Source organism: Rhea americana, unplaced genomic scaffold, assembly GCF_003343005.1.
Source record: "Rhea americana isolate MKP2758 unplaced genomic scaffold, rheAme1 scaffold_93, whole genome shotgun sequence".
NCBI lineage: Eukaryota > Metazoa > Chordata > Aves > Rheiformes > Rheidae > Rhea > Rhea americana.
In genome coordinates, this window is record NW_028187122.1 from 155704 (window position 1) to 183236 (window position 27533).

At 45.4% G+C, this 27533-nt stretch overlaps 1 protein-coding gene across 1 annotated transcript in view; it reads right to left on the reverse strand.

Moving 5' to 3' along the window:
• The window catches only part of PAX2 (paired box 2), an 85199-nt gene that overhangs the window by 10931 nt on the left and 46735 nt on the right, over window positions 1–27533 (reverse strand). The window contains exons 6-7 of the mRNA XM_085324835.1: window positions 14653–14828; window positions 12657–12783 (exon numbers count right to left, since the gene is read on the reverse strand). Of these exons, the coding sequence (XP_085180961.1) occupies window positions 12657–12783; window positions 14653–14828 (303 nt within the window). The remainder of the gene's footprint in view (window positions 1–12656; window positions 12784–14652; window positions 14829–27533) is intronic.

Consider the following 27533-nt stretch of genomic DNA (forward strand, 5'->3'; position numbering starts at 1 on the left):
ATGATGAAGGAAGGCACTGTAGCAAGGCGTGGACGCATCGTCTGAAAGGGCCATGTGGAAGGGCTGAAGGTCAGCCTGCCCAGAGCCGGCCGGCGTGGTGGGGGTGAAAGGGGTGAGAGAGGCTCCATGAGGCTCTTGCTTTATACTGAGGGGAGAGGAGAGGTTTTCTGTGGTAGGGTAAGGGATGGACACAGACAGACAAAGGGAACGGGGGGAGGAAGAGGAGGGTGGGGAAGGGAGGAGAGGAAGAACAAAATGGGTAAATGAAAATGGAGTGGTTAAAATCTACAGGGAAATTAATTTAAAATGGAAATAAAAATAAAAATAAAAAGGTTAGGGGTAGACCAGAGGAGCCAGTGCTGAGACAACAGCAGTAAACACACCCGGGGGCAAGGCTCGAACTGCAGTGATGCCTCTGCAGGGCAGCAGAGTGTACGAATGAAGTGCAGTGGCAGGTGGGAGGAATGGGATGCAGGAACGGAGAAGTAAGGGAGGGAGCATGCAAGAGGAGAAGGACAGGAAGAAGCATAGGGTTGAAGAAAGGAGAAGAATGCTCTGAAGCTTCTGTGCTCCCTTTCCTGCTCCTTTCTCTTGCTGGCCTGGCGAGTAGGGAGATGTGACACTGACACAGTTTGGCCCAGGAAATTCACCACTTTGTATCTTCAAACCCAAAGTAACCATCCCTAGGAGAGCAGCATGGTTAAGAGCATCTGTTAAATAGGATGCTCAGTGTAATGGCCAAAGCCTGCAAAGCCAAACTCCATAAACACTTAACAAAAAAGGCGCAGGTTAAAATGAAAAATGGGACTGTACCATTCATAAGCGGATAGATAGATCAATCAATTGATCTTGTTTACACTGGCACAGTTAGGAGCTTCGATCATAAAAACACTCAATACTGACTTTAGTGGTTCCTAAAGTACAGGGTTGCCAGACAGATGCCTTGATGGAGAGATAGAAGGGGGGGCAGCAGGTGGGGGACTTTATAGAAGGTCTTATTTTCATTGTTGTTTTCACTGGGCCTCCATTTCAGATGTGAAAATTTGCATAGGCACAACAGATATAGCTTTGAAACTGCTCCTAGCTTGGCTCCCACTTAAGAGGTGTGGGAATTGTAGAACTCAGTGACCTAAAGTAAGGACACACCAGTGCACCCACTGTTGCTGGGTCAGCAGTAATAGAGTTCTGTATCTGAACACCTGAAAGAGAAGTATGGATGATGCGATCAGATCCTATCCAAATCATCTAGCAAACCATCTACCCTCAGGTAAACAAAGTAAAGCCAATAAATGAAATCCATTTCTCTGCAGTGATGGCAAATGTTACTGGTGGCATATGAGACAAGTTAGCTCTGGTGGTTTTGATTTATAAAAAAAAAATATGTGACATATAATTAGGTTGTAAATCTGGCTTCATTAATATAGAACTGGCTTAAAGTCTGGGCACCTTATTGTAAGGCTGCAGTATTTGCCTAGACAATAAAGGGCTGGGCAGTTTCTGCCTACAAATGCTGTTTATCTTGAGGCATTTGTCTCTTAAAGGTTTCTACCTGGCAAAAATGACAGTTTGCCACCTGTGTTCTCCTCCAAGTTTCTCTAATCTAGATGACCAGCAAAGGTCTCAGATCTCCAAGACTCCATTCCTGAGACTGACATTTCTTCTCCTACTTTGCTATAGGAAGCTCTGTTTAGCAAGGACCATCTGTGAGGGATTTGGTGAACAGAAGCTGGAGTGTGCAGTTAGTATCATCAGAGTAAGCAGCACACTAGCGTCTAGGTTCTACTTTACACTACTGTAATCCTACTATCCTACAATCCTACAGGTGGTCTTCACATCTCATTGCCCGGTCTCTGTAGATGAAGAACCCCCAAAGCTGTTTTACTCCTGGCTTCTCTGCCATCAGGTGGTAAGCTTAGGGTGCACAGATTTACCTTCAGGCCATACAGCCAGTCACCGACTGTTTGGCAGTGCTGCAGCCTTTATCCAAACAGTGTAGATTCTAAATAATGCAGATACTTTTGATTAATGGTTTTACAGATCTATATGCAGACTAGAGGGCCAAAAGCTTCCATGCTTTTCAGGGCTAAAGGTAGAATGATATTATTCAAGGAAGCCATTTGACAGTCATACCTAAGCAAAATGGGGACACTTTGGTCCTGGATATTTTCCAGTTTTCTTTTTCAGATCTGCCTCCTACACAAGAGAGGAGTCCGAGGACAGGTGTGGGGAGCCCGTGGGGAAGAAAGGGCAGAGAAGAAGATGGACTCAGGAAACGTGGGTGGGCAGAAGCAAGAGGTGCTATGGGCAGAGGTTAATCCTGTTTGCACAGCCCCCAGGCACATTCAGTTTCCTAGTCCCTCCCCTGCTTTATTTCTCCTTTAAAGCATGGAATTTTCAGCTATAATCCTTTCTAAACCACAGCATTTTTCAGGCGCTCTGTGTAAGTGAAACCATAATCTCTGGTAAAACAGACTGCTTAAGCTGCTGTAGCATTAGGCCAATCTGATCCAGCCCCTGGATTTCCTCTCTGTCCAGCCACCACAGAGAGGATTTCAACCTGAAAGACTGTCTAAAGCCCTTGCGATGGGAACAACAGTGCCAGGCCTTGCCTTGCAAAGCTGAGAAGGGTTAAGGGACCAGAAGCTATTTGTCCCAGCCTTCTGAGGCTGTTAAAGCCCCTGTCAGACTCACAGCAGAGATGAGCCCAGCCCTTTCTTGAACACTTCAAGGCTTATGAGGAAAAATTCCTCACACCTTCCAGAAGCAGCACTACTTACTCAGTGCAGGGGGGAAGAGGAAGTCAACAGTAATAGGGCAAGGAGACAGGGATGTAATAATGCTAAACACTGTGCTCTCTGAGAACAGCAGAGAGGGGGAGAGGATAAGGTCAGACAGCAAATGATTGCACAACCAAAATCACTCACGTATGTCTGTCTATTTATCTGTCAGTCTATCTATCCATCTGCACTCTGCAGCTACGTAGGCATAACTTAAATCCCTTGCATCTTCACTGATGGGTGGCATTTACACACTTCTACTCCCGTGTTGTCCAACTCGTCACTGACCAAAAGCACCTGAATTCTGTCTCCAATATAACTTCTGCCACTGCTATACTGGAATAGTTGCCCCAGCAGTGAATTATAGCTCCAAACTGTGCCAGTGTAGATGAGATCAACTGATTGATCTCTCTAGTCAGCTGTGAATGGAACAGGCCCATTTTTCATTTTAACCACCTCCAGCTTTGACCGCGCCTTTTTTGTTTTCACTTCTCATTTTCTTCGTTCTGTTAATTCTTTTGTATATGTGATGAAGGACAGCAAGAGGAGTTCCATACTTGCCCCCTTCTTCGCAGGTCCTGCTAGTGCCATCAAGCCAGCGAGCTATGAAGCATTGCCATGCATCTCGGTGGGAGGGGTGTCCCTCAGTAAGACAGCATTAGGGGAGCCTGGAGGTATCGATCAATGTATGTTGGCATGGAAATTGCCCAGTAATTGAGTCGGGAATGGAATAAGTTTGCAACCCCTTTCCAAAGAAACGGAAAACTCTTCCCATCCCAAGCTTCTTTCTTCTAAGTGGCACATGGTATCCTTGGTTGGAAGCAACCCAAAATAACAGGCAATGTCATGGTGGGGGAAACTTGGAAGGATCAGCAGGGTGGGATAAAGCTGCAAATGTAGCAGAGGACTAAATATTTTCTGCACCTTCAGCTCCTCTCTTTCCGACTGTACTTGCTGAGTTATGACTGTTTTTCTTCATTTCTAACTCTCTCCTCTGTTATTCTGGCAGAGAGCTAGAACTGGTGATCTCTGGCCTAAATTTCCCCCGCAAATGAAGGGATTTTGGCTAGACAGGGTGAGAGAAAGATTCACAGCTTTGGGTTCCTACAGAGACTCATCTCAGCTTTTATCATGCCCTCTGCTGCTATTGGGAAGGGAAGCAGGGGAGTTCGCAGGACTAGATAAGCTGCTTGTTTTTCATTGCTGTCTTCCTGCAGGACAAGCTAGCAGCACTCCGTTTCAATAAACAAAGAATATCGAGATGGCATGTCTCTGCTTAAGGGTTGGCTTGTGCATACCCACTTAATACAACACTACTTACAGTTTTGACAACAGCTGGTGTCCTTCACCTTTTCCTGGAGTCTTTATAAAAATACTTAAATGATCTCAATGCCTCCCTAGTCTTTAGAGCACATAGCCTTACCACATCCCTGTAGGGATCACTGTTTTGTCTATAAGGAACTGAGAACAGAGAAGATAAGGGATGTACCCAAGTTCATGTAGGAAGTCTATGTCAAAGCTGATTTTTTTCCTAGGTGTCTCGAATCCTATGCTTATTCTCTAGCAACTGAAACATCTTTTCTTCTATTTACATTCTTCCCATGCTAATAATCTCATTCTTAGAAAAAAAATCATCTTAGAAAAAATCTTAGAAAAAAAACAAATTGGGACTGAGTCATCGCCAAACTGATGGGTTAACACTACAGCCAGTGGAGCCACATCACCTTCTGCCATGTGAGAATCTTGCCTCAGAAATTCCAAAGTCATGCAGAAGACCAAAGTGGCCTGACAAATCATATGTTTCACTTTTCCTCCCTGTCATGTGAGAAGAACCAGCTTTTCTTTCTTTCTTCAGTTTCTCAGCTTTTCTTCTGCCCCAACATTATGCGAGATGCACTGAAGATATAAATCATCCTGAGGAGTTTTTTTGTTTAATTCTCTGCATGAGTAACAGTCCTTTAATAGAGCAACTGGAAAGTATGTAAAGACTAATCCACTTCTGTTTATACCTTTCTTGTTTTTTCTTTGCATTGTCTACTGACTGGAGAAGGAGCCCTGAATGTTCAGGTTTATTTTCTGTATTTGCACAGATCCATGTTCTTAGCTCAATCCTGAGCTTGTGGATTGTTGAAATACTTACTTAAAGAAACAGCCTCAAACTGTATAACTGTATATACTTAACTGTATAACTGTATAACTGTAACTCTGTATGTTATGTTAGAGAAAAACTGAGGTTTTATATTCCTCATTCCTTGTAAGACATGGAGCTTTCCAGTAGATCTGTGATCTAAACTTACTTTTTAAAGGCAGGTGAATATTCTTAATATTCCTAATGCAAGTGATTGTTAATCACTTGAGAACTCCACTGAAAGCTTTATGTGGCTCTGAGCATACTTATTTTGCAGGTGGAACTGATGAAGCTCATGATTTTAAAGCTGATGATATGCTTTAAAATGGGAGGGGGGGAAGGGAATGATGTGCCAGTTTATTTGGCAAACAGACAGGATCGGTAGCTTTCATTCTGCTCTCCCTTTTCTTGAGTCTCAGCCCCTGAGGGTGTTGCATTTACAGATGACTCCCTGCCTAAAAGTGAAGCATGAGCTTAAATTCCTTGGTGGATTGGGACTTGAATGTTACCACTTAAAGAAGATGCCTTTGAAATATATGCTGGGAAATGTAATTAGAACAGGACACCTGTCAGTTCCTCGCAGTCTGCACTACGGATCTCTGCAAGGTTTCGTCACAACGATACTCCACTGATCATTAGATAGGGCAGGCTTTCCTGGGTAGTCCACAACAATCCTACACCAACAAAAGGCCAAAGATTGCCATAAGCTCTCCGTTTCTCTGAAAGACAGTAGTGGGCAATGTCAATTGTACGAGCATCTGACCTGGTTAAATCCAATACAGTTGATGGAGATCAAAAGTTATTAACATCTGCTGACAGGTGTTGCTTAGCTCAGCGGTAGAGCACAGTCTTTGCTGTCAGTGCACAAATACCGCATCACGAATATTTTCATCATAGCGATCTTATTGGATCCTTCATTGAGCCTCAAAGGGAAAGCTAAGATCTGCACATTAGGAAGACTAATTCTAGTCACTAAAAAAAGTCCCTTTTGGCAGTGTAGTGTGACAGTCTGCAATGCTGCCCCCTTGCTGAGGGAAATAGGGCTGGGAATGTCAATTCGCTGCTATTGCCATGAGCCAGTTCACTTAAATGCTAATTTAAGGAAGGCGTGAATTCTTTCAGAAATGAATTTCATCCATTTCTGAGTTCCGTGCTGCAATATACCCTTCAAGCCTAGGAGTCTTCTTCAGCATCATAAAATTATTGTTAATGAATCTTCCATTGGAAAGATGGGAATAGTTTATGTGAGCCCTTCCTTCTCCCTGCTATTTCTGTCTGTTCCCAGGATTGTTCGTCTGACCGTTTATCACCCTCGGCCATTTGTTCTTGGGGAAGAGTAGTAACGCCTTTTGCCTTTCCAACTTCCCTGGCAAGATAAGAAGATACCATCTCTCCTTGGGGATGGGAAGCTCTTGATGAAATTTAGAGGTCCTGTGGAAATCTGCTTTTGCTAATCTTAAAGAGCAGAGAGGCTTACAGCCTCTTTGCAGAAGTGAGCACTTACTTCAGATCAGAATTTGGAACTTTGGGTGCGGCTCTTCATCCTTTTATTTGGAGCAGTCTATGCACTTTATATGACATATTCCAACATTGCAGATTGACTCCACAGAAGTTATCTCCTTCCTTCTGATGAGGCAGCATCATAACAGACCTGTAGCAGCCGTGTGACTGTTTATCATGCTCCATTGCCAGGGCATTTGAGCAGCCTGAGACAGGCGCAACAGGCTGCTGACTGCCGACGGTTGCGGCCGTGCTGGCTGTGGCAGAGCGCTGCTTTGCATCTGCCTGTAGGCTTTGCCGTCTCTAAAGCCACCTCTTGGCTCCTCGCGGTTTGTTAAAGAAGTATTCTTAAGTCAGCACTCCCCAGCTCTGACCAGAATTTTTTGCTGATGTCAGAGGCTAAAGTAGACTGGAGCAAGAGAGGAAACTTTCACCAGTCTGAACAAGAAAAAGGGGAAGGAACTGCTCCCCCTCTCAGCGTAACGGTATAAATACAACTGATTCTAATGGCCAGTTTTAATCATGATTTAAAACAGCAAGTTGGATCAAGCATCTTGTTTTACATTTGCACTATATAGATGTTTTCTAAAAGGTTGATTTTTATGGGCGGTAACAGTGACATATTTTGACAAATAACAACATTTACACTAAACATACTATTTCTTTCTTTGCTAAGCAGATGAATTACATCTGTGCACATTTATTTAAGCAATTATATTGTTTAACATAATTTGTCTTTACATATTATTGTGGGAAAATGGTGAATGATGAGTCCATATTATTGTTTTATTAGATTATTAACTTTTTACTTGTGATTTGTGTCAAGTTATATATAGATGGAAATTAGCATTCAATTAAAACAGTAATTGTAATTTATTCATGTTAATTAAATAAAATGACCACAAGTACTCTGACTTCCTGAATATACTGGAATCAAAAAAGCAAGCTTCTCTGAAAAGGATTTGCATTAAAAACAACTTACTAAATGAAGGAAAGTGTATATATCTATATACATACATACATATGTATGTAAAAGGAAACTGAACTGATTTTAGAACTTGATTTTAGAATTAATAGATCTCGTCCTTTCACACCAAGCTTAATTCACTCACTCACTGAGGAAAACAAATGTTCCTGCTTTTTCAAATCCTAGTTTGCTTCTTATTTTTGAATGACCTAGTTACTGGACTGAACAAAATTCTTTTCAGTTCACTCACTAGGCTGAAAAGAAGGAAAAAATATCTTTTCACCTTGTGGGAGGCTGAAGTTTTCAAAAGATTATTTATCACTGTAAAAAACTTTTGATCCAGGTATCCAACCAGTGATTTTTCCATGCTTAACATCACAACTTTCTTTAAAACTTCAACAGAAATCAGATGCTGTTTAAATATTGCTTTTATATAATTGAAGAGTCTTTCAGACATAGCAAATATTGGCCTTTAATATCAGTTATTATGAGTTAATTTTGCGTAAGTTCATTTTGAAAAGGAGAATATTAACTCAATTTAAAAAATTATTCAAAATGAAAGAAATATGACCCTATGCCAGAGAAATGAGGTCTGGAGGAAAGTGAGATCTGTGGAGTTCATACATTTTTGATGCCTTTGTTTGACACGTCATGAACTGGCTATCAGGATTTCTCACTCGGAATATTTGTTCTTATAGGGAAGAATTGTTTTCTCAGACAAAAGGAAACATTTTCTGTAAAGAACCTAGTAGCTGTTTGGTGGGTGGTGATGACTTAAAGAGTTACCTGCTCATATTAACTAACCAGAGCACTGAAGAACTCGAAAATCTAAAAGAAAGAAAGGTCATATATACTCCCATTTCAATCAACGTTAGAAGTTGGAAAAATGCTAATTTAAGTCTATTTACTTAAATCTACCAGAATTTAATTTTTGTTCACCTCTGCTATAGTCTTGAGGGCTATCAAGTAGGTAAATTCTCCTCTACAAAGGTCTGTTAATGAGCAAGCTTGCAAGCCATTGTGTTCTTACAGGCATTGTGCTGCCTTTCTGTTGGATAGCTGCCGGGCGAGCTATTTGGGTTGGATGGGACTCTGTCACGCTATGAATATAAGTCCCCAGAACTCAGAACTTAGTGTGAAGCCACCTCACTTCTCTCACACATGCCTATTCTGAAAGATGATACTTCTGCTGGCAGTTAAAGAGGGATCCTAGCTTTTGTTCTGGAAGGATTCAAGGTTTCTGTAAGCATCCTTGTGTTTTTTAAAGTACTCAGGTTGCTTGTGCCAAAAACTTGAGGACCTCCCCCACTCACTTTTAGGTTGTCAGCTACTGAGTACTTTCCAAAATCAAAGACCAATGGAAAATACTGAATAAAAGAAAATTATTGAGATTTTCTGGATTTAATTTGCTGTTGTACTTATCCGTTTGCCCTCAATAGAAATGCTGGAAGTAGAACATCTCTGGACAGACAGCTTCCTGTCTTGGTGTTCAGCTATACATACTTGCCTTATCTTGGCATATTCAAGCTTGATCTTTGCTTCTGAAAATCCTTATTTGTATCCAGAGATACTATCCAAGACTGTCAGGGATCTGTGCCAAACTAGATATCATGGGCATGCGACATCCAGGCAGGATGGAGCTGGCCCGTTTCCCTGAGTGTGAAGAAAAGGGATGAGGCAGTGTTGTCAGGCAGCTCTTACGAGCGTTCCCTCTCTGGTGCTTCACAAGAAAGTTGCAGGCAAACTTTTACATTTTCTGTTCTGTGAAAGACAGCAGGAGCAAGTTTCCTAGCCCAGTGCCCTTCTAGCTTTGAAATGTCAGCTCAGTTATGGAAATGCCTCGCAGATGCTTCATGGGGGTAAATAAGGGTGACCTATCTACTCCATGGTAAACAAATGTGGTGAGACATTGCTTCAGGAGATAAATGTAGTAAATGGATCATCTAAGATCCCTTAGAAGGATTAATTATCTGAAAGACAGTATTTGATGTTGGCAGTACCAGGCAAGGCTGTGCTGTGGGTAACTGTGTTGCTAGAGATCATCACTGAATAATGGTCAGGGAAGATGGCTCCCTGTTTTGCTACCATAATGTCATCTCCAAAATGTCTCTTTGCTCTTGTCCCAGGACATTCTGTAGAGCCAGGTGATAACTCAAACAAATCTACCTATGCAAGGTACAAAATCTGTGTGTGGTTCTTTCAGGATGTAAGATTTAGTTTCAGTTTTTTAAAAAAAGTCTCCCCAGCTCAGACTTCCCAGACAGAAAAAGGTATCACTAGCTCTTCCGAAAGCCAAGCCTTGGGATTCTTGCCCTTTATGAAGGCTTTAGAGTCTCAGTGGCCCATGACTAGCTGGATGCCTCAGCAAGCTTTCTCAGATCACACAGTCTGAGAAAACACCTCTCCAGAAGTCATCAAAACATTGATAATAGGTAGTTATCTAAAATCTTGGCATGTAATGAGGTATTTAGGTATAGAAGATGCAGAATTCCCTTTATCTATCTCTGGGTTTCATAAAGTTGAGGAGCTATAAGTGTTGGATTATTAGCATCATCCCATTTTAGACAGAGGTCGCATGACTTGCCTAGTGCTATGTATGAAGCCTGAAACCCTAATTCCTCTAAAGTCAACAGCAGCTCCAGTTAGTGGACATATGGCCCAGAACAAGAACCCAGGCTTTTTAAACCCCAGGTACTAGCCTATGCACTGAGTCAAGCTGAGTGCTTACAACCAGCAATTCAATACTGGCTCTTACTCCAGCATCCCATCTTGGGAGAGGGAGCTGCATGGTACCACTGTAGTACACTGCATGCTCCCAGCCTCTTCCTTAGCTCCTGTCCAGTGGGACATCAGGAGGCAGCACTGAGCTCCTCACCTCTCTGGTCTTTCCTGAAAACACTGCCCAGCCCCATAGCAAAAACATCATGAATCATTCATCTTTAATAGATTATGCAAATAAAGGACATTAGATCAATGAAGATCAATAACTGCGACCATTTAATTGCCAGCAAAACCATTTTAAGAATGAGCATTATCTGCAGTCCTTTCTTGGGTAATGGCACCATTAATCCAAACATTGGATCCTGGCCTAAGTGTAGAGAAAAAAATTCTCCAGCCCTCTTCCCCCGCTGCCTTTCAGGGTGTTGAGGTTTTTTTCCCTTTTCATTTCTAGTTTCTGAGTTTCCCCATCATTACCACCAATGAACAGCTCCTAGTGCTAATAGTTCTGCTTTTGTTACTCTGCACTGATTGAAATGTCGCATACAGATTGAGATGTTAGTGCTAAGTTGCCACCTGGGAATGTCAAGCTGGGTCTGAAATGAACTTTTCTCACTCTTGGATCCAGATGGATCATATGGGGATGTTCCCAAGCTGAGCTGAGAGTATTCCAGGGACTGGTACATGGGGGAGGCAGGGAGAGTATCTTCTGCCTCTGACCACAGCCTGTTATGTAAGACCAAATCTGTCTTCTCCTGTACCTTTGAGTAGTCATGTCCAAAACTTGTGCAGTGTCTCCAACCATTGGGAATTCATCTCTAATGTTAACAGGCTGAAAGGTACTATCTTCTCTTACACAGCAGGACAAAACAGAATGATCTTAATGGCCCCTTTGAATTTAAACTCTAACATTAGGCACCTCACCTTTAAATCCAGCTAAGGGGACCTGTCTTCCATGAAGGAAAGACAGTACTGCTGTTCTGCTGACTTTGCCCTCCTTGGATGGGGAAGTATTTCCTGTAAAAGATGTAGGTCTGCTAAATGATAGAGGGACCCCAGCTGGATTTTGTCTTGCATATGAGAATACACGGAAAAGTGACACAAATTTGCCATAGGTGAACCATTTTTCTGGTGATCCTGGGTCAAGCTTGATAACAGTAAAAAACATGGAAATATTATGGGAATAATAAAATGGGAATATTACACTTTCTCTAAATATACAGTTTATCTCCTCATGGTTCTCCATGACATTCTGCAGACCCTACAGTTGATCTCCTTTCTATTTGGGGTAGCTGTTACTAACCCCACCTCATTCCAAAGTTTCTAGTAGCTAAATGCTGCATGCAGCAAAACCCCCTTGCTCAGTATTTGCTGAACAAACAACAACTGCCTGCATCTTAGTGAGCAGTTGCTTTGACCCCATGGGCTATTAGCTGTTTTAAAGAAAAACTAGAGATACAAACTCAATGATTCTGTGCCATCAGAGGCCAGCTTTGTGGCCAAGAAGCAGCAGCTCTTTCCTTTGCTAACAAGATACGTCTCTTTGTTATGAGTTATTTCTCAGCTTGTGCTGTGAGGTTTCTAGAGTGGGCTACAGCAACAGTAGGGTAAGGAGGGTATAGCAAACTGGGGCAAATCGCTTGAGCCTTGCCAGCTGCTTTAGCTGCCTAGAAGGAATTCTCAGATCTGTGGTAGCTGTGTGAGCAGGAAGCAGTAGTGACTAGAACAAGCCTTAGAAGAAGGGGCTGTGGCACCTAAATATCTTCTTACGGTTCTAGATATGCACAGACCAGGCAGTCTAACTCCAGTGTCAGGGTGGCATGTCCTGTGACCCCAGGGAAGTCCTGTGCCAGCCAGGTCATACGAGTGCAACCAGCAGCAGGGAAGTTTGAATGGAACAGCTGCTGCAGAAATTGCCTCTGACTTCTGCACATCCTGGTTCCTCTGCTGTCAGGCACTTGGTCTCATTTCCTACCCTGGCTTCCCAGTCACACCTGAGTTTAATGTGCCCACAGTAAGGGAAAGGAGGGAGGCTGTGAACAAATTTCTTTTGCCAGCTGCTGTTAGAGACTCATGGGCTTAAGGAAGAGGGAGTTTAACAGTCACAGTTCAGCAAACTTCAGCATTTAACTTGTAAATGCCCCCTAAAAATTCCAGGGGTGAATAAAGCTTAAATTATCACTTCTCCCCTAGAACTCCAAGCGTAGATTGTGACTAAGCCATGAAGCTCGTGTTCTGAGACACAAAGGAAGAAATCACAGTGTACATTTGGACATACCTGTCCTCTACGGTCATCCATCCCTAAGCTACATGTGGGCACACAAGTTCCTGGTTCATGTCTGGATTTACCTGTCTGAGTCATACCTTGGCACCTCTAGGTATACCCAAAACTGCCAGCACTCTGAATTTCAAGCTTCTCTTGTTCCCTTACTTCCTCCATAGTCTTTCTGTCTCTTTCCATGTTTACCACAGAGGGATATCTTGCATTAGCAGAAAAAGCAGAAGCTAATGGTGATGAGGGAAATAAATAAAAAGCTTGGTTCTGCTGTTTGGTCAGGCAGCTTACCAGTCACCACAGGGTATGTCTGGGGTCCTGACACGTTGGTCCCCAGGTCTGGGTTAGCAGAGGTGGATAGACTTGATTTGACTTCATCGAGACCAGGGGTCAGAGCTGGGAGGGAGTACTCATTACCCTGGGGAAGAGAGGAGAAAGACAGCTTGCTATTGATGCGCTGAGAGAAAGGGAACAGTGTACAGATGGGGGGGAGGAAGAGGAGAGATGCAAACCCCTGCACAGATGGAAGAGGAGGAGGAGGAGGAAATGGAGAAGATACAAGTGGCGAGAGGGCTGGGGTGGGGAGAGTCCTAGGATGAGCTATTCCACCCTCCTGCGTGTTGCTGTGCAGGGGAAGCAGGGTGAGGCCAAGCGCGGGACCTGGCCTGCTGTGAGCAGGATGGCTGAAGTCTTCGTTCAGGCCTGTGGGAAAGGGAATGTCTGTGTGTACAAGCTCGGTGGAGAAGAAAGGGGAAATCCACGTTCCCCCCATCCTGGCTGAGCAGAGGGAGGAAGTATTTGCCCTGGGCACGAGGACGGTTGGGGCAGAAGACCTCAGTGACATGGTTGGGGCACGTGGGCTGTAGACAGCCCCTGTTGGTCCAGTGCAGGCAGCTTTACTGAGTCGTCCCCCCCCTGCTGAGCTGTCTCCCTCCCCTCCGCTGCTACCTCTGTCCTAGCTCTTTAAAAACAAACAAAGAAGCCTCATCCCCCGCCTCTGTCACTCTGTGCATTGGGGTATGAAATTGGGGAGGGGGGAGCCACATGGCTAACAGAAGGGTGGGAGGGGGAGAGCCATTGAATCTGAAAGGGTGTCCTGTCCGAAAGGCTCTGGTAATTGCCTTTTTATTGTGGCAGCCTCCGGACCAGACGCGGGAGCTGGAGAAACCGGGAAGGCTACAAAACAGCAGGAAAAGTTGCTCTGATTAATATTACGTTAAATTAAAACTGATTTTCTGCTCTTTCTGCTCTGTTTTTTTCCATGCACTTCCCCAACCCCCTCCCCACCTCTCCCCCTCCTTCAGCGGGCTCCCCGCACGCTGCCCCCTCCCCGCCCCCTGTCCCTGCTTGGCTAGGACTGCCTAGTCATTTCCAATTCCTTCTCGTATTGATCTTCCTGTAGAAATCAGTTTTGTAATTAGCTGCAAATTAGGCCTTCTACTGGGGGTGAGCCTGCCCCCTGATTTATCACCAGAGTAATTCGCTGTGATCGGAGAGAAATTAAAATGAACTCAATTAGGCTTCGGATTTGCTTTATGGGCCCTGCTCAGAGTTTCAGGGGGAAAAATGACTGTGCTGGTGCTTAATAGTCTAATGAAAGTAAATAAAGGTTATTCATTGTAATAAACCCAGGGACTCTGGGATGGAGGGAGTCCACAGCCAGCCTCTCCTTCTCTTCCTTTGTTGGTTTATGGCTTGGGGCGGTTTAAAAAGACTTTTGATTTTCATTTTATTAAGACAAACAGCTTTTGGGATAAAAGGCCAGGGAAGCGGGGGAGTAAAGGGAAGGGGGGCAGAGCTGCAGAAGTGCGGAAAACTAGGTTGAAGACTGGAGTCAGGTCTCAGCTTTGGGCCACGAGGGAAAATACTCAAAAGTCCTTTAAAGCCAGGCTGTGACTCCTTGGTCACTGGTGTGGTCTGAGAGTGCATGAGTTTGCCAGCAGTGACGTGTGCCGGTGGACATGCATGGTAGTGTTTGTGCGAGTACCTCCCCAGAAGGAACATGCACATGAACTTGTAGCTGTCTGTGCAGAGAAAAGCTGACCTGGGAATTTAGGAAGAGCACAGTGTACGTGGCAAGTCATGAGGGCAGACAGAGCTGCTGTGTGTACATGCATCAGTGCAGTTACGATTAGAAGGTGCTGTGGAATGTGAATGCAATATGGGTATAATAGCGGGTCAGCACAAGAACAAGGGACGAAGAGAGAAGGAGCGATTCCTGCGAGGGAATCTCCCTGCCATCACCCTGCAGGCGCCTGTGGGTCTGCGTTGCCAGGCTGGCCCTCACCTGCTCAGATTTGATGTGCTCTGATGTTTGAAAGACGTCAGGGTAAGAAGGACGCTCAAAAACTCGATCTAAAGCTTCCAGCTGCTGCTGGGTAAAAGTGTCGGCACGAAGGTGCTTCCGCAAACTGTCCACGCTGCTCTGGGAATCTCCGTTGGGAACCGAGCCCTCGGATACATCTGCAGGGCACAGACAGAGAAAACGGAGTTAGCACCACCCTGGCTTAGATCAGCAACTGATGGGGGGGCAAGAACAGAGCAGTAGCGAAAGGAGCCCTCCACCTCTGCCCAAGGAGCTGTGCCCCTCCTGCAGGAAGGAGTCCGGGGAGACTCGAGGGAAGCCCCTTTCTGTCGGCCCTGGCAGCTGGCCTGCTGGAGATGCTCCTGCTGGCTCCAGGGGACTCTCCTGCCCAGCAGGATTGAGGCTGTGGAGAATGGTGCTCAGCTCAGAGATGAGTTTCGGTTCCACTGATTTTCAGGGTTAAAAATTGCCAAATTTCCAATGCTGAGCATAAAATGGGAGCGAAGCACAGCGATTAGCATCGGTAGAAGGCTACTAGAGAGGCAGCTCACAGAATAGCTACAGTGTGAGGATGGACCTGTACTGTAGAGGGCTGAAGAAGCCTGAAATGGGAGAAGTGCTCTGATACAGCTTGGGAGGGAGACGGTCCTATTTTAGCTCCTCAGTCTCAGTGGAAGTTATATCTCCATTATAATTTCCTTCCCATCTGATCATGTTCTGTCATATCCTAGATGAATCTTTCTCCCTCCAGATATCATGAGCAATCCTGTTTCTGACTCTCTTTCACCACAGACAAGTCTCTGTGGAGCCCTCTGTCCTGTCCAACATATGTTGGTTTCTGTTGGGATCTTTGTCCCATTCCATGTAGCTGTTAATTTATTACAATCCATATCTCTCTGTTATAAACCTCCTACCAGAAAGAGGTGAATCTTCATCTGTGACTGTTTCCCTTCCTATCCAAAATGAATTAGAGTATCACAAATCCTAGTCCTGCTCAGTGGGAATCAGCCTCCCTTGTAACCCTTTGTTTTAACTACGAGAAAAACCTTTCCTGGTATAAGCATCATCAGAGGTGCATCTCTGTGCCTGCAGCAACCCTTTGCCACAGTCTCGCTGCACTGTGTCTCCTGTCACGTTTCAGGTGTCTTTATCTCTGTTATGCCACCCTGTGTCTGATGTGGTAAGTTTGTCTCTGTGAGAGCCCTTGGAGGAGAGGTGAATCCATTATAAGTGTTCTGCCCCATCCAGAGTGAATCTTCCTGTATGATAAACCACCTTTGCACCCATCTGTTTTTTTTCCCGTTATCCCCCAACTCAAATGAGGTGAGTTTATCTCTGTTATAACCCCTTTTCATCTGAAGTGAGTAAGTCTCCTGCTATTAGCATCTGTCACATCCAAGGTGAGTCTGTCTGTTAAAACCTCCTGAAGTGGATCTCCCTTTGTCATAATCCCTCATCTCATCTGAGGCACGTCTGCTCATTATAATCTTCTCCAACTGTGCTGAGTATCTTTCCACTGCCACTCCTCAGTCTAACTTTGGTGAGACCACTTACAATACTCTCGTGCATGCTGACACATCTCCGTACCTTCCGTGCTGAATCTCTACCTACTATTTTCATCAAACAAAGGTCTGACTGTCTTACAGCTCTGTCTAACCTAAGATCAGGTTCTCCCTCTTACACTACAGTCACCTTCCCGCTTTTTAGTATTATTCCTCAGACTTCAACCTCTCCCAGAAGCTTCCTGTCTGTGAAGCTCAGAAACTTGCTGTCTGGCAAGAAAGTGGTTGAGGTACCTGCATGACCCTCTACCCTCTTCTGGGTGACTGAGAGCGTGCCCACAGCAGGAGGCTGCTCCCATGGGTCAGGAGTGGCATTTCGCTGTGGAAGGGCTAGAACCATGCCACACAGGCACTTCAGCCTTTAGCTCCTGGATGGTGCCATGCTGACTGTTTTCCTGGCACACTTAATGTCCAACTGGTGGCCCAGAGTAATAACTGAGCCTGCTGCCTCCTGGCTATGAGATATATCCGTTTATAGGTGATTATACAATATGATATAATCAATAGTACATTATATACAGTAACGTAGTACAGTACCACTCACAAGACCATAGAAAATATTACATATTGATTTGTCCCAGCTAGCAGCCTTCCCTCGAGCAGCCCCTTCCCTTTCTCTCTCTTACTCTTTTCTTTTCCACCCCTAGTCAGAGTGGGGATGTTTACTGACACTGATCCCTGGCATTTTTACTCTCTTTAGGCTTATCCTCACAGGTGCTGAAGGCTGGAGCTCATGACAGATTTGGCTTAGAAAAAAATAAAGCAAGAACTTGGCTTGCTGGACTGTACACTGTGCTAGTTAGTGCAGATTCAGTTTTCAGTTTTAGATAGACTGGGCTGGTACTTCCTTTCAGAAGGACTAAAGTAACCTGAGTCACATGCTCCTAATTCTAGTAGTCACTCTCTTCTCTGCAGAAAGCTGACAGGGAACTGCTGGGTCTAGGCTCATTAAAAAAAAAAAAAAAAAGAAAAAGAAAAAGTGTATCTGTATTGAAGCTTATCTTAATTTGTCTGCATCTTGTAGGCTGTTTGCCTTTGAGGACTTTTTTCCACACATGTCAGTCAGTATGCATGAAAGTGCACACCATTTTGTTAATATGCATTGGTATTTTTACAATCAATCACTATTCTGGCATGTTTTAGATTCTGCATTGCCTTATATGCCTGAGCAGCCAGTTGACTGAGGTGGCTGTTTTAGATTATATTTGCTTTTCAAGCATGGTAGCCCTAAAATGTGCACAGTGCTTGGTGTAAGTGGGTGGGTGTTCAAGTAAACAGTAAAACTTCCATTGATCGTCATTAAATTAGGTTTTACCCTTTGTAGGTTGTCCTGATCGTTCATACAGGTTTGTGCACACATGTATTTACAGTTCCTACGTGCCGCAGAGCCCTGCGCACACGTGTCTCCCATGTGTGCGTGGCCCATGCCTTTGTGTGAAGGAGCTGAAACCACAGCTTTCCCAAGTCGCTGTAGGAGTCTCTTTTCCTTCATTTATTCAGGGGCCCTTCAGATCTTGACAAATCTGTCACTCTAAATTTGCGAGAGATTATGGTGCTCTCTCCCTAGCACGGAGAGAGGTGATATATGATATCTGCTGCCCCTATTGATTGCCTGATCTGGTGGCAGAGGGCTGGCGAAATGAACTTGAAATGAACATCATGCCTCAACTCATTGTGCGTATAATACACTACTTAATCCCACATTTTTCAGCCGCTATGGAATTCAATTGATCAATCATGTCCCTCTGATAGTACTGTTTTAGGGGTTATTGCTGCTCTGCTCACTGACCTTTTTATTTATTTATTTATTTGTGCGAGAGAGAGAGAGTGTGCGTGTCTGTGTGTGTGTGTGTCTGTGGTGTGTACATTTGCCAAACTCAGGACCAGCTGATAAGAAAGGTGCTTGTATAGCCAGTGGGAAATGAAAGAAAAGGATGATGGGAGGAGAAAGGGAAGCAGCAGGGTTAGATAAGGAAGCCAAATGATCAAAGCAAGAGAATAGGCCAGGACAGGTGGAAAACTTGTGAGGAGAAAGGGAATGTTTAGCTCAGACAGGAGTTCTGGGTATGTGAGGGCATACGCAGTCACAGCCTACGACAACCAGTCTTGACCTCCACCTTTAAAATCTACAAAGACAAAATTTTGACAGGGTATAGTAGTCTCTCTAGGGGTGGACCTTGTCTAACTACCTTGTAGTAGGACTGGGCTTAATAATGGCAGGGCACACAAATACCAAACTTCACACAGCTATAATATGAATTGTGCATATGGCAGTTTACTGATGAAGCAGATAAAATTTCTCAGAGATGATCCTGAATGATAGAGATTTATAGGTCTTGTGTTGCTAGCACTTAAAGAGATTCACAGTCATGGATCAGTATATTTTCTTCAAAACCAAAGGAAAGTAAATCCCCTGTCTTTGTTTTCTGGTGTCAGAACCCATAGAAGGTTTTTTTCATTTTTTTTCCCCCTGAAATTGTAAGGGGCAGAAACTTGCATCTGTTTTTTAGATCAAAGTTGCAGTTCTTACCTAAGCATCTGACTCTCTGAGCTGGAGTTTCAGGGAAAACCTCAAATATTGTAATACACAAGTAAAGTATGAAGGCTGGCAATTGTGTGGTTACGAGCAAGGGTGGCAATAAAGAACAGCGAGGACAGTGAGGAGAGACGGCGTCTGTCAGAGGGTTGCAGGTGAGGGTGAAGAGAGGACTCACAGGGAGGAGATGGCTTGGGAAAGGAGGGCAGATCCTGTGAGGAGTGGCACTGTGACAGTCAACCGTGGGTTCAGTTGATGAAGGGTACTGCTAGGAGTAAAAGCTCCACGGAGGGGAGTTTGCAGAGAAAGAAGCTCTTGGAAGGGGTGTCACTGAGATGAAGCAAGGCTTCAGCTGCAGGATGAATTGGGGAATGCCGGAAGGTGGCTGCGCCAGCTTTGTTGTTAGGAAGTATCATCACTTTTCTCAGTTCCCTTTCTAGTGGTTCAGGAATCTTTGGGGCTGTGACACAGGGGCACCTCTCTGTTAAATCTGGAGGATCTTAACAAACATCTGAGAGGTAAACCATGGCCTCAGTCTCTGTGTTCCTCATAGGAGCACACAGTTGCTGTCAGCGTGATCAGGGCTGCCTTGTGCATGTAACAGGAAACATCTCGCCTCCCCAGGGGCTGCTGAGAGAACATACAGAGCCAACATTTGGCAAAAGCCTTTGACACAAGGCACAGAAAGGCTCTACAGGTGTCATAGAAATATCCTGACAGGTAACAAGGAGCTGCTCTGCCGGAGGACACAGAAACAACTGTAGCTGCATCTGACACAGGGAATATGCCCATTAAATAGCTCCAAAATAAAGAGACATTCCTAGGCCTGGAAGCTACAAAGACACCATTATGTACAAGTAACACAAACGATACAGTCACATCCCTAGCTACAGGTGACACAGAAAGCACCCTGGCTCAGGGTAGGACTGACCTGTCCCAACAAGTAATTTAAAGATGCTCTTAATATTGCTGACATAGGAACGCCTTTGTGGCAGAGAGCGCATAGGAAGGTCATGAGGGCACCGGTACAGCTGACAGAGAAGCAAGCTGGCACTGTTCTCTCTTTGGGGCCGGGACTCCTACTGCCCCAGTGACAGGTCTGCCCAGCGCCTTGGGGGCCCTGCTCTCGGTGGAGGCTGGTAGCACTACCAGGAGAAATCGCAGTCACAATAAAAGCGCGTGTGACTGGCATGAGAACTCCCAGCCAGGTGACACAGCAGAACCCATCTAATTGTCAAAGCCTCCGAGGGAAATGCAGCTGTCTAACAGAGCAAAGCTGAGCCGGCTGCCGAAATGCCTTCCCGGCGCTCCAGCGAGGCGCCTCTCCTCTCCTGCAGCCTGCCGTGGCCCTGGCCGGCAGCTCCCCGCGGGGCGCTTAGCCCAGAGCAGCCCTGTCCCGCCTTCTGGTACCCACCTCGCCGCCACGAGTGCCCCCCGCCCGAGTCATCCTTGGGGTCAATACTGCTCTTTCCCTTTATCCGATTTCCCTTCTCTTTTTCCCCGTGTGATGTGTTGCCCTGTCCCAGCGCAGCCTGGCCTGTCAGGCAGGTGTCCGGGACGTCCCCGGGGGCCTTTCGCAGCGCTGCCGGTTGTTGCAGTTTCAAACTCAATTGTTCTCCCCGGTGCTGAGGCAAATGGAGTCATTAATTACCTTCTATCGGCTGGGCCGAGTTCAGAAAGCGATCGATAGCCAGCGCTTGTCATTCACGGCAGCCGGCCCCGCGCAGCCCCTCGCTCGCACGCAGCACAGCTCCAGGAAGGAGCCCAGCCATATCGGCTCTGGGCTTCAAAGCCAGGTATCAGGCGTTGTGCTGGGAAGAGCAAACCTACTGCGTTGGGGCTCGGCTAGGTGCTGACCAGGGGAGTCCAGGGACAAAGACCTTGTTTGAGGGAGTAGATCACCCTATTTCCACGTTGTCTGAAGTGTGTCGTTCTGGTGTCCTGGTCTAGACAAAGTGATTAAGTTTGACTGTTCTGACATTTCTAGAGTGTCCTACTTGCATCCTCAATGATTAAGCTAATATTGAACCCCCATGGTAGGGACCAGGGCAGGGACTAGCAGCCCTAATCTGGTCATCTTTTCACCTGTGTAACATTTTTACCCTACTCCATAGGTTTGGAAAAGGAAGACTGTAAAATTTGGTTTACATTCCTTCCTGAAGGACTTTTTCTATCTTTTGGGCAGTGAGAAAGAAGGCATCTTCTCTAGACAGGCCAGTTCTGTGTTTCAGCCCTTGGCAGTGCTACAGGAATTGTCATGGCTTTGATTGCAATGACTGAACTGGTGGGGAAAAAGGTGAACCTCAAATTCAGGTGGAAGAGAATCTCAGTGAATGCAGGGCAGCAACAGCAGAGCATGGAAGGTGCTGGCAAGACCCAGCAATATGTGGAGTAAATGTGAAATCAGGGATGTATACTGGGATAGTGAAAGAAGATGTAGTAAGAGCGCAGGTTATGTACAGTATCCTTCAGAAACAGAGTGGAAGATGAGTGGTGGGGGAATAACACCTCAAGGAAGTATATCAGCCTTCATGAGCTTTGCATTTGTTTTGATTCTTGTTTGCATTTGCATTAAGAGAATCCACAAGCCTGAATCTAAGTTTGCAAACTGATGGTGCTGTGCTGGTCCAGGTGTCTCCGTGTAATTTAAGTGTGTGAGCAGCACATGAACTGGGTGCATTTGTGTATGCATACCGCGTGTGTGTTACTTGCATGCTGAGGTTCAGAGAAGAAAGGCTCAGAAACAAAGGGATTGCACGTTAGGAATGAGAGGATAGCTCAGATGAGGAATTGCTGGGCAAGGAAGGCTGCCCATGCACGGAGATGTGCAAACCTAACCAAAGAAGAGCGAGATGTGCGCCAGCCATCCTCACGTGTGCCAGCTGGGGGGCTGCAGTGCTTTTAACAAGGGCTGAGTATGACACAGTACATCAGATGGAGCCGAGATGGGCAGTGTAGCTTTAATGCAGGGCTTGCATGAGCAAAATGGCAATGCTCAATGAGAATGTAAATGAAATGAATTGTGTGTGCAAATGTGTAATGAAGTGTGTACTCAGATCTGTCTTGGATTATCATGGGAGCATGCAAATGTGCACTTAAGGATGTGGGTGTGTGTATGCGTATGAAAATCATATGTATTTACTACAGCATATAAGTGTATGATAACAGATTTGGCCCAGAGTATCTGGGAAACTAAATCTGTACAGACTAAGTCTGTAGTTTTATGTGTTAGATTGTATAATGAGCAATCTAGCCTTACTGAGTACACCAATAGAGGTCTTTCTAGATGTTAGCCTGCAAACAGCTGCCTCGACTGTGTGTGCGTCATATACTGCAGCATTTGGAGGGGTGCACATGGGGCATTGGCCTAAGCAGTCCAAGCTGGGGGTTTCTGTGCAAGCAGTCGCGACTGTGACCTTTGGGTATGCTGGGGGTGAGTGGACATACTCTGCTCTCAGCCAGGTTGTTGTAAATCCACAGCAATTCCCTTACCTCAGAGGAGTCACTGGGGATTTATACCATTGTAACAAAGGACAGAGTGTGGGTCCAATATCTCTTACTAACACTATTAGGTTTAACTGTTAGCCAGGTAGAAAGGCAGCTGCCTCCAGGAGCTAGTACACTTGCTTTGTTTATGTTGGTAGAGTAGCAAGCAACACTGTCACACATGGGCCAGATCCCCAGCTTAGCGTAAATCTATAATTCTCTTTCCTTCAGTGGAGTTGCACTGATTTACACAACCTTAAAGTTACTCAAGGGTTATCCTGATTTACACTGTTTTGGTACCCACAGCATTGCCTTTAGCACAGAGCCCTCAGGGAGAAGTGCTGCCTCAGAAAAGCAGGGCACCAGGAGCTCTGCTGTTCCCTCTGACAGAGCAGGAGACCTTCTCAGCGTGGCTGGCATATACTGTCTGACTTAGCTCCCTCCCCTCGTCTTCCTAAGCCTAGTTGTTGGGGAGCTGGTTCTTGGCAGGATCCCCCTTGGTGAGCACATAGAAAACGGTGGCTTTTGTTAGCTCCAAAGGACAGAAGCAAGGCAAAAAATTACATTGCATGCAGCCCTAACTATGCTTGTTTAGAGAAACTGCTTGCATTTATGAAGTCTTTGGTGCGGAAAGCAGGGTTGCAAATGACTGCATCAGAACGACAGTAAAGGCCATTAATTTCCTGTTATGTTTTCCTGTGTTGGGGGCTTTATTAATTTAATTTTACACTGTCGAACAACAGCGAGCGCTGACACCGCCACACTCAGAGGCTTTTTTTTTTCCCAAGCAGTGCTTTGCCTGACATGCAAATCAACACTACTGTCAGACCACTAGAGACAAGGGAGGGAGCTGGGGCTCTCCCCGTCCAGCCCCGTCTCCTTTTTTCTAACAGACCCTGAGATGGCACCTGAGATGACACCAGCTTTAGAGCTCAGCAACTCTAGTTCAAGCCACAGGCCCCTCTAATGCACAGTCTAGAAAATACGAATACCCCTTTCTTGAGGCTGCTTGGTTCCATTGGCTTTGTCCCCCACTCAAATACCTCTTCATACAGCTTTTCCCTCCATTTTCCTTGCTGTAGACTCTGCCTTTCACTCTGTCGTGGTTTCCCCTCATACATGCTTTTGACTTAACCTCAGAAGTTAAAGGTGGCTGGGCCTGCCCCTGAGCCAGGTGCTAGTGAATCATGTTATAGGAAGCTCTTCTGAGTCAGCACTGAACCAAGGCTTAAGTAGAGTGTTTCTAGAGCCACCATTTTTTGATGTGCCATAAAACAAAGGCTCCAATCACTCAGAGTCATTAAAATTCCCATGGCATTTTTTGCAAGAGTGCAGACATTAACCTGGCTGTCCTGAACAAAATCCAGCCTGAGTGATTACCCACAGCATATCTTAATTCTCCTGTGGTTTCATTTGGACATGGCACAGCAAAATTGCTGTGTTGTTACTGTGCATTGGTCAACATCTGCCACGATCCACTGCAGTCAGCCACATTTCCGTAGTAAATGAGATCTTCAGAACAGGAAGGTTAATAAACAATGTATCATATAGATGGGTGATTGCAAAATGCCATGCAATGAAACAGCTGCACGCTTGCAATATGCTGCAATTAGCTTGGACTGTTACCATGTAAACTCTTTTTCTGATTCCTATAATAACTGTAAATTGTTAGTAAAGTAATTTGGACTCTTTCTGCATGAACTCATATAAAATCCCTTACTGATATATGAAAGATCCTATACTGATACAACCTATCTATACTGTCTGAGATACATCTGAGATACGTTTGGAACTGTAAGAGGCAGACCCCAAACATCATCAGAAGCAACCAGTGCCACAAACTGCAGCAAGCTGTGCAGTGAAGAGCCCTAAGTACCTTTGAAGCTTAGCTAGTTACTTTTTATTCACTGAGATTTAATTGGGTTCTCCCAAACTCTAGGATAGTTCTGATCTGCTTACAAAGTCAATTCTTGCGTTCAGGGCCTACCTCATCCCACACTAGATGTCAAAAGCCAAAGCCAAAAACAACAACTGTTTTAGAAAACCAGTCATGGAAATGCAGCAGTCTTTTAGAACAGCCTTACAGCCTTTTCCAAAGCATTGACGAGAATGCAAGACTTGATGTACAACAGTATCCACCTCATTAATGTTTAATCAAATGCCTCTAAGCCTGTCCCAATACAGACTTAGCTCAAAAGCAGAAGAACACCTCTGAGCTCTCGGCAAATCAGGGCCAGTGAGAAAGCAATCCCGACCTGCTCCACATCCAAATGGAAACAGGGATACCCATGACCCAGCTCCTGTTCAGCCACTCTGCTCCTATGTGTTTCCTGTGGTAGCCTCTGTGGGAAGAGGACTTGGTACCTGGTGCCTGATGGGATGTAAGCAGGAAGGATGTCTGGATGGATGAAGAAAAAGCAAAGGAGAAATGTGGACCTAGACCTTATTCTTAGGCCCCTTGACAAAACTCTGACGTTGGAAAGGGCTATAAAATAGGCATGAATTGCATTTAACACCTATTTAAAGTGCCCTTTATGTTATCTGACTGGTGCACAGGAAAATCACCTTCAAAGAATTATGGACAGATTAAAATAGAAGACAAACATGTCTGCTTATGTCTAAATAGATAGGTATTTATAACTGCTTCTGTCGGGCAATCTCCTATTATCAGAGCTGTCCTCCATGTGCAAGGTCTTAAAGCCTAACTTAGCCTCTGCAGGCAAGCACAAAATGCTGTTTGTTTCAGGCCTTGCTTGTCAGCCACAGAAGAACTGGAGGAAATCCAGCATTCCCTGAGAGGGTCTAGAGATGTTCACAAACTGCATTTTTCTTTAATGTAAGTTCTTGTGGCAAAATTAATCACACTGTTTTTTTGCTCTCTCTCCCCTCCACTCCAGTCGCCGCCGCCTTGCCCCTTATCTATCCAGCCAGGATTCTCATGGGCTAATCAGTAGGTGAGATCTTGTTGCTTCCTCCTGAGATCCAGTGAAAGAAGGCTAAAGGATCTGATACTATCACTTAAGGAAGCAAAGAGTTCCTGCTCTTCTTTCAAATAACTGCAGTCCCCATTTTGGGAGTAGGAGGGGTTTCTCTCTGGCCCTGACTGAGAACAAGGTGTTCGGTGTTTTTGTTCAGCACAAGAAGTCATGCTCCTATAGGGATGATTCCCATCTGTGAACAGCCAGTGATGCTGAGCGTTACATTGATGTAGGCTCAGGAGTGCAGAGATGGCCAAATTGGGAGCTAATCTGTGTGTAGGGGGGGTTGGCTGTTGGGCCCCATAGCTGCTGGGATATGATCGGAAGGAGAGAGAGAGAAAAAGAGAGGAAAAGGGAGAGAGCACGAGCCATCCTCAGCCGATGCCTCTGCAAAGGTTGGGATTCCTGAGGCCGCTGCTGTCTAGTGCTGTCAAGGTCAGCAGGTTCGGGTTCACTGAACGGTCAGGATGGTTTGAATTACTGGCACTGCCTGCCGATTCCTCCGCTGATTGTGATCCGTCTTCCAGCGCCTACCGTGGGATGCTGCTCCCTGGCCATGTGCTGCTCACGGTGTGGGGCAGAAGGGATGTCAGAGAGGCAGATGCTCTTGTTAACAGGATAGGTTTTTAGAAAGATTTAAAGAGCCAAAGCAATGCCAAAGCAAGGCACATACTCCATGCACTGAGCACATGGAGACCAGGCTTCCAGAAGCAGCAGTCTTATCCCATTTTCCTTTTATCTGGAGAGCCTCCTTCTCCCTGTTCCAGGTTTCTGCCTTTAATGACAGGTAGGCTTGAACAGGACCTATCAGATCTTTATGGGATGAAAAAACTATTGGCAAAGATTTCTGTCCAATGTTATGTAGATCAAATACTTAGGGAGCAATGACTGACATGCAAGTCTTTATGTAAACCACACTGCTAGGACATCTCCCCCTGGAACACAAGAGCTGTGTGACCAGGAGAACACAGGGCAGGGGGAACCCGGCATACAGCTGCAAGGTTGTATGCCAAGAGCTGCAGAAGGTGCTTAGAAAGCTGCCCGCTGATGTGTAGCCTAGTAGGCAGGCTTGGAGCTGCTGAAAAGAACCGTGGTACTGGAGCAGGGGGAGAGGTCATGTGTGTATGGGTGTCAGTGTGCACAGGCACAGGCCGGGGGGGTGTCAGGCTGTGACGTGGTGCCTACATGCGCATGGCTGTGTGCAGATTGTACGTGTGCTGTGCAAGCATTTGTAGCAGAAATAAGCACGTGAAAGAGAGTGTGGCAGGTGCACACAAGTGAGAGCAACAAAGTGGAATCAGAGAGGGACTGGAGACTGTGGGCAAATACTTTCCCAAGTTTGTCTTTTACAAGAATGTCATAGGCATCTTTCACTGGCTTTCAGTGGGGCTGCGCTAAGAAGAAATCTGCCCCTCTCAGTTCATCAGCTACGGTGCTTATTTTTACTTCTTATTCTGAGGTTTGTTGTGTACCTCTGTGAGTCAATACTCACTTCTGGGTGCGTTCAGCCACGACTGCATCCAGGTAAATGTGGCTTCGGTACTCACACCTCTGTATCTGTCTACCAGACACATTTCAGCACTAGTACACTTGGAGGAAAATCAGGGTAACACTGAGAATGGAGCTGCAAGGAGCTGCCCATAGCTTGTGCCAGTACCCATATCTGTGTGCCCAGCGCTGTCAGTGCTCATCAGGACACAGGAGAGAGCAGGTTAACTTCCATGCAGTCTCCTCTGGAAGAGGGAAGCTGCCATCTGCCCTAAGCTCAATGCGTGTCTCCTGAGCTGGTTCTCTGTGTGGCCTGGTTCCCTCTGCATTAGCAAGTACATGGTGCCTGCCATCACCTCTGCTCTTGACGCCTCTCCCAGTCCCCTCTTCCACTGCACAGCAACGGGCTCTGGCAGGAAGGGTCAGGGACAGTGCCCAGTATCTTGCTGGTTTACATTAATGAGATACACACAGTGTAATCCAGCAATGGAGTCAGCTCTACAAAAGGAGGTAATAGCAGGCTGCCATGAACAGAGCAGCTCAGGTAATTGGTTTATCTATCTAGAAGCAGTAGTAGCAATCTCTGCACAGACAGAGTAGCAGTAAAGTCTCTTCCTTAAGGCTATTTCCTTTGTCTTTTCAATTGCTTGCACATCCATGTGAGATAGAGAGAGAGAGAGAGAGAAGGAGAGAGAGAGCTAGAGAGAGAGAGGGAGAAATGTTAATTTGTGAATTAATGGCTTTTCTCAGCGGAATTGTAAATTCAAATGTCACCTCACAGGGTGACACTACGCTGGGCTGCTGAAGAGGCAA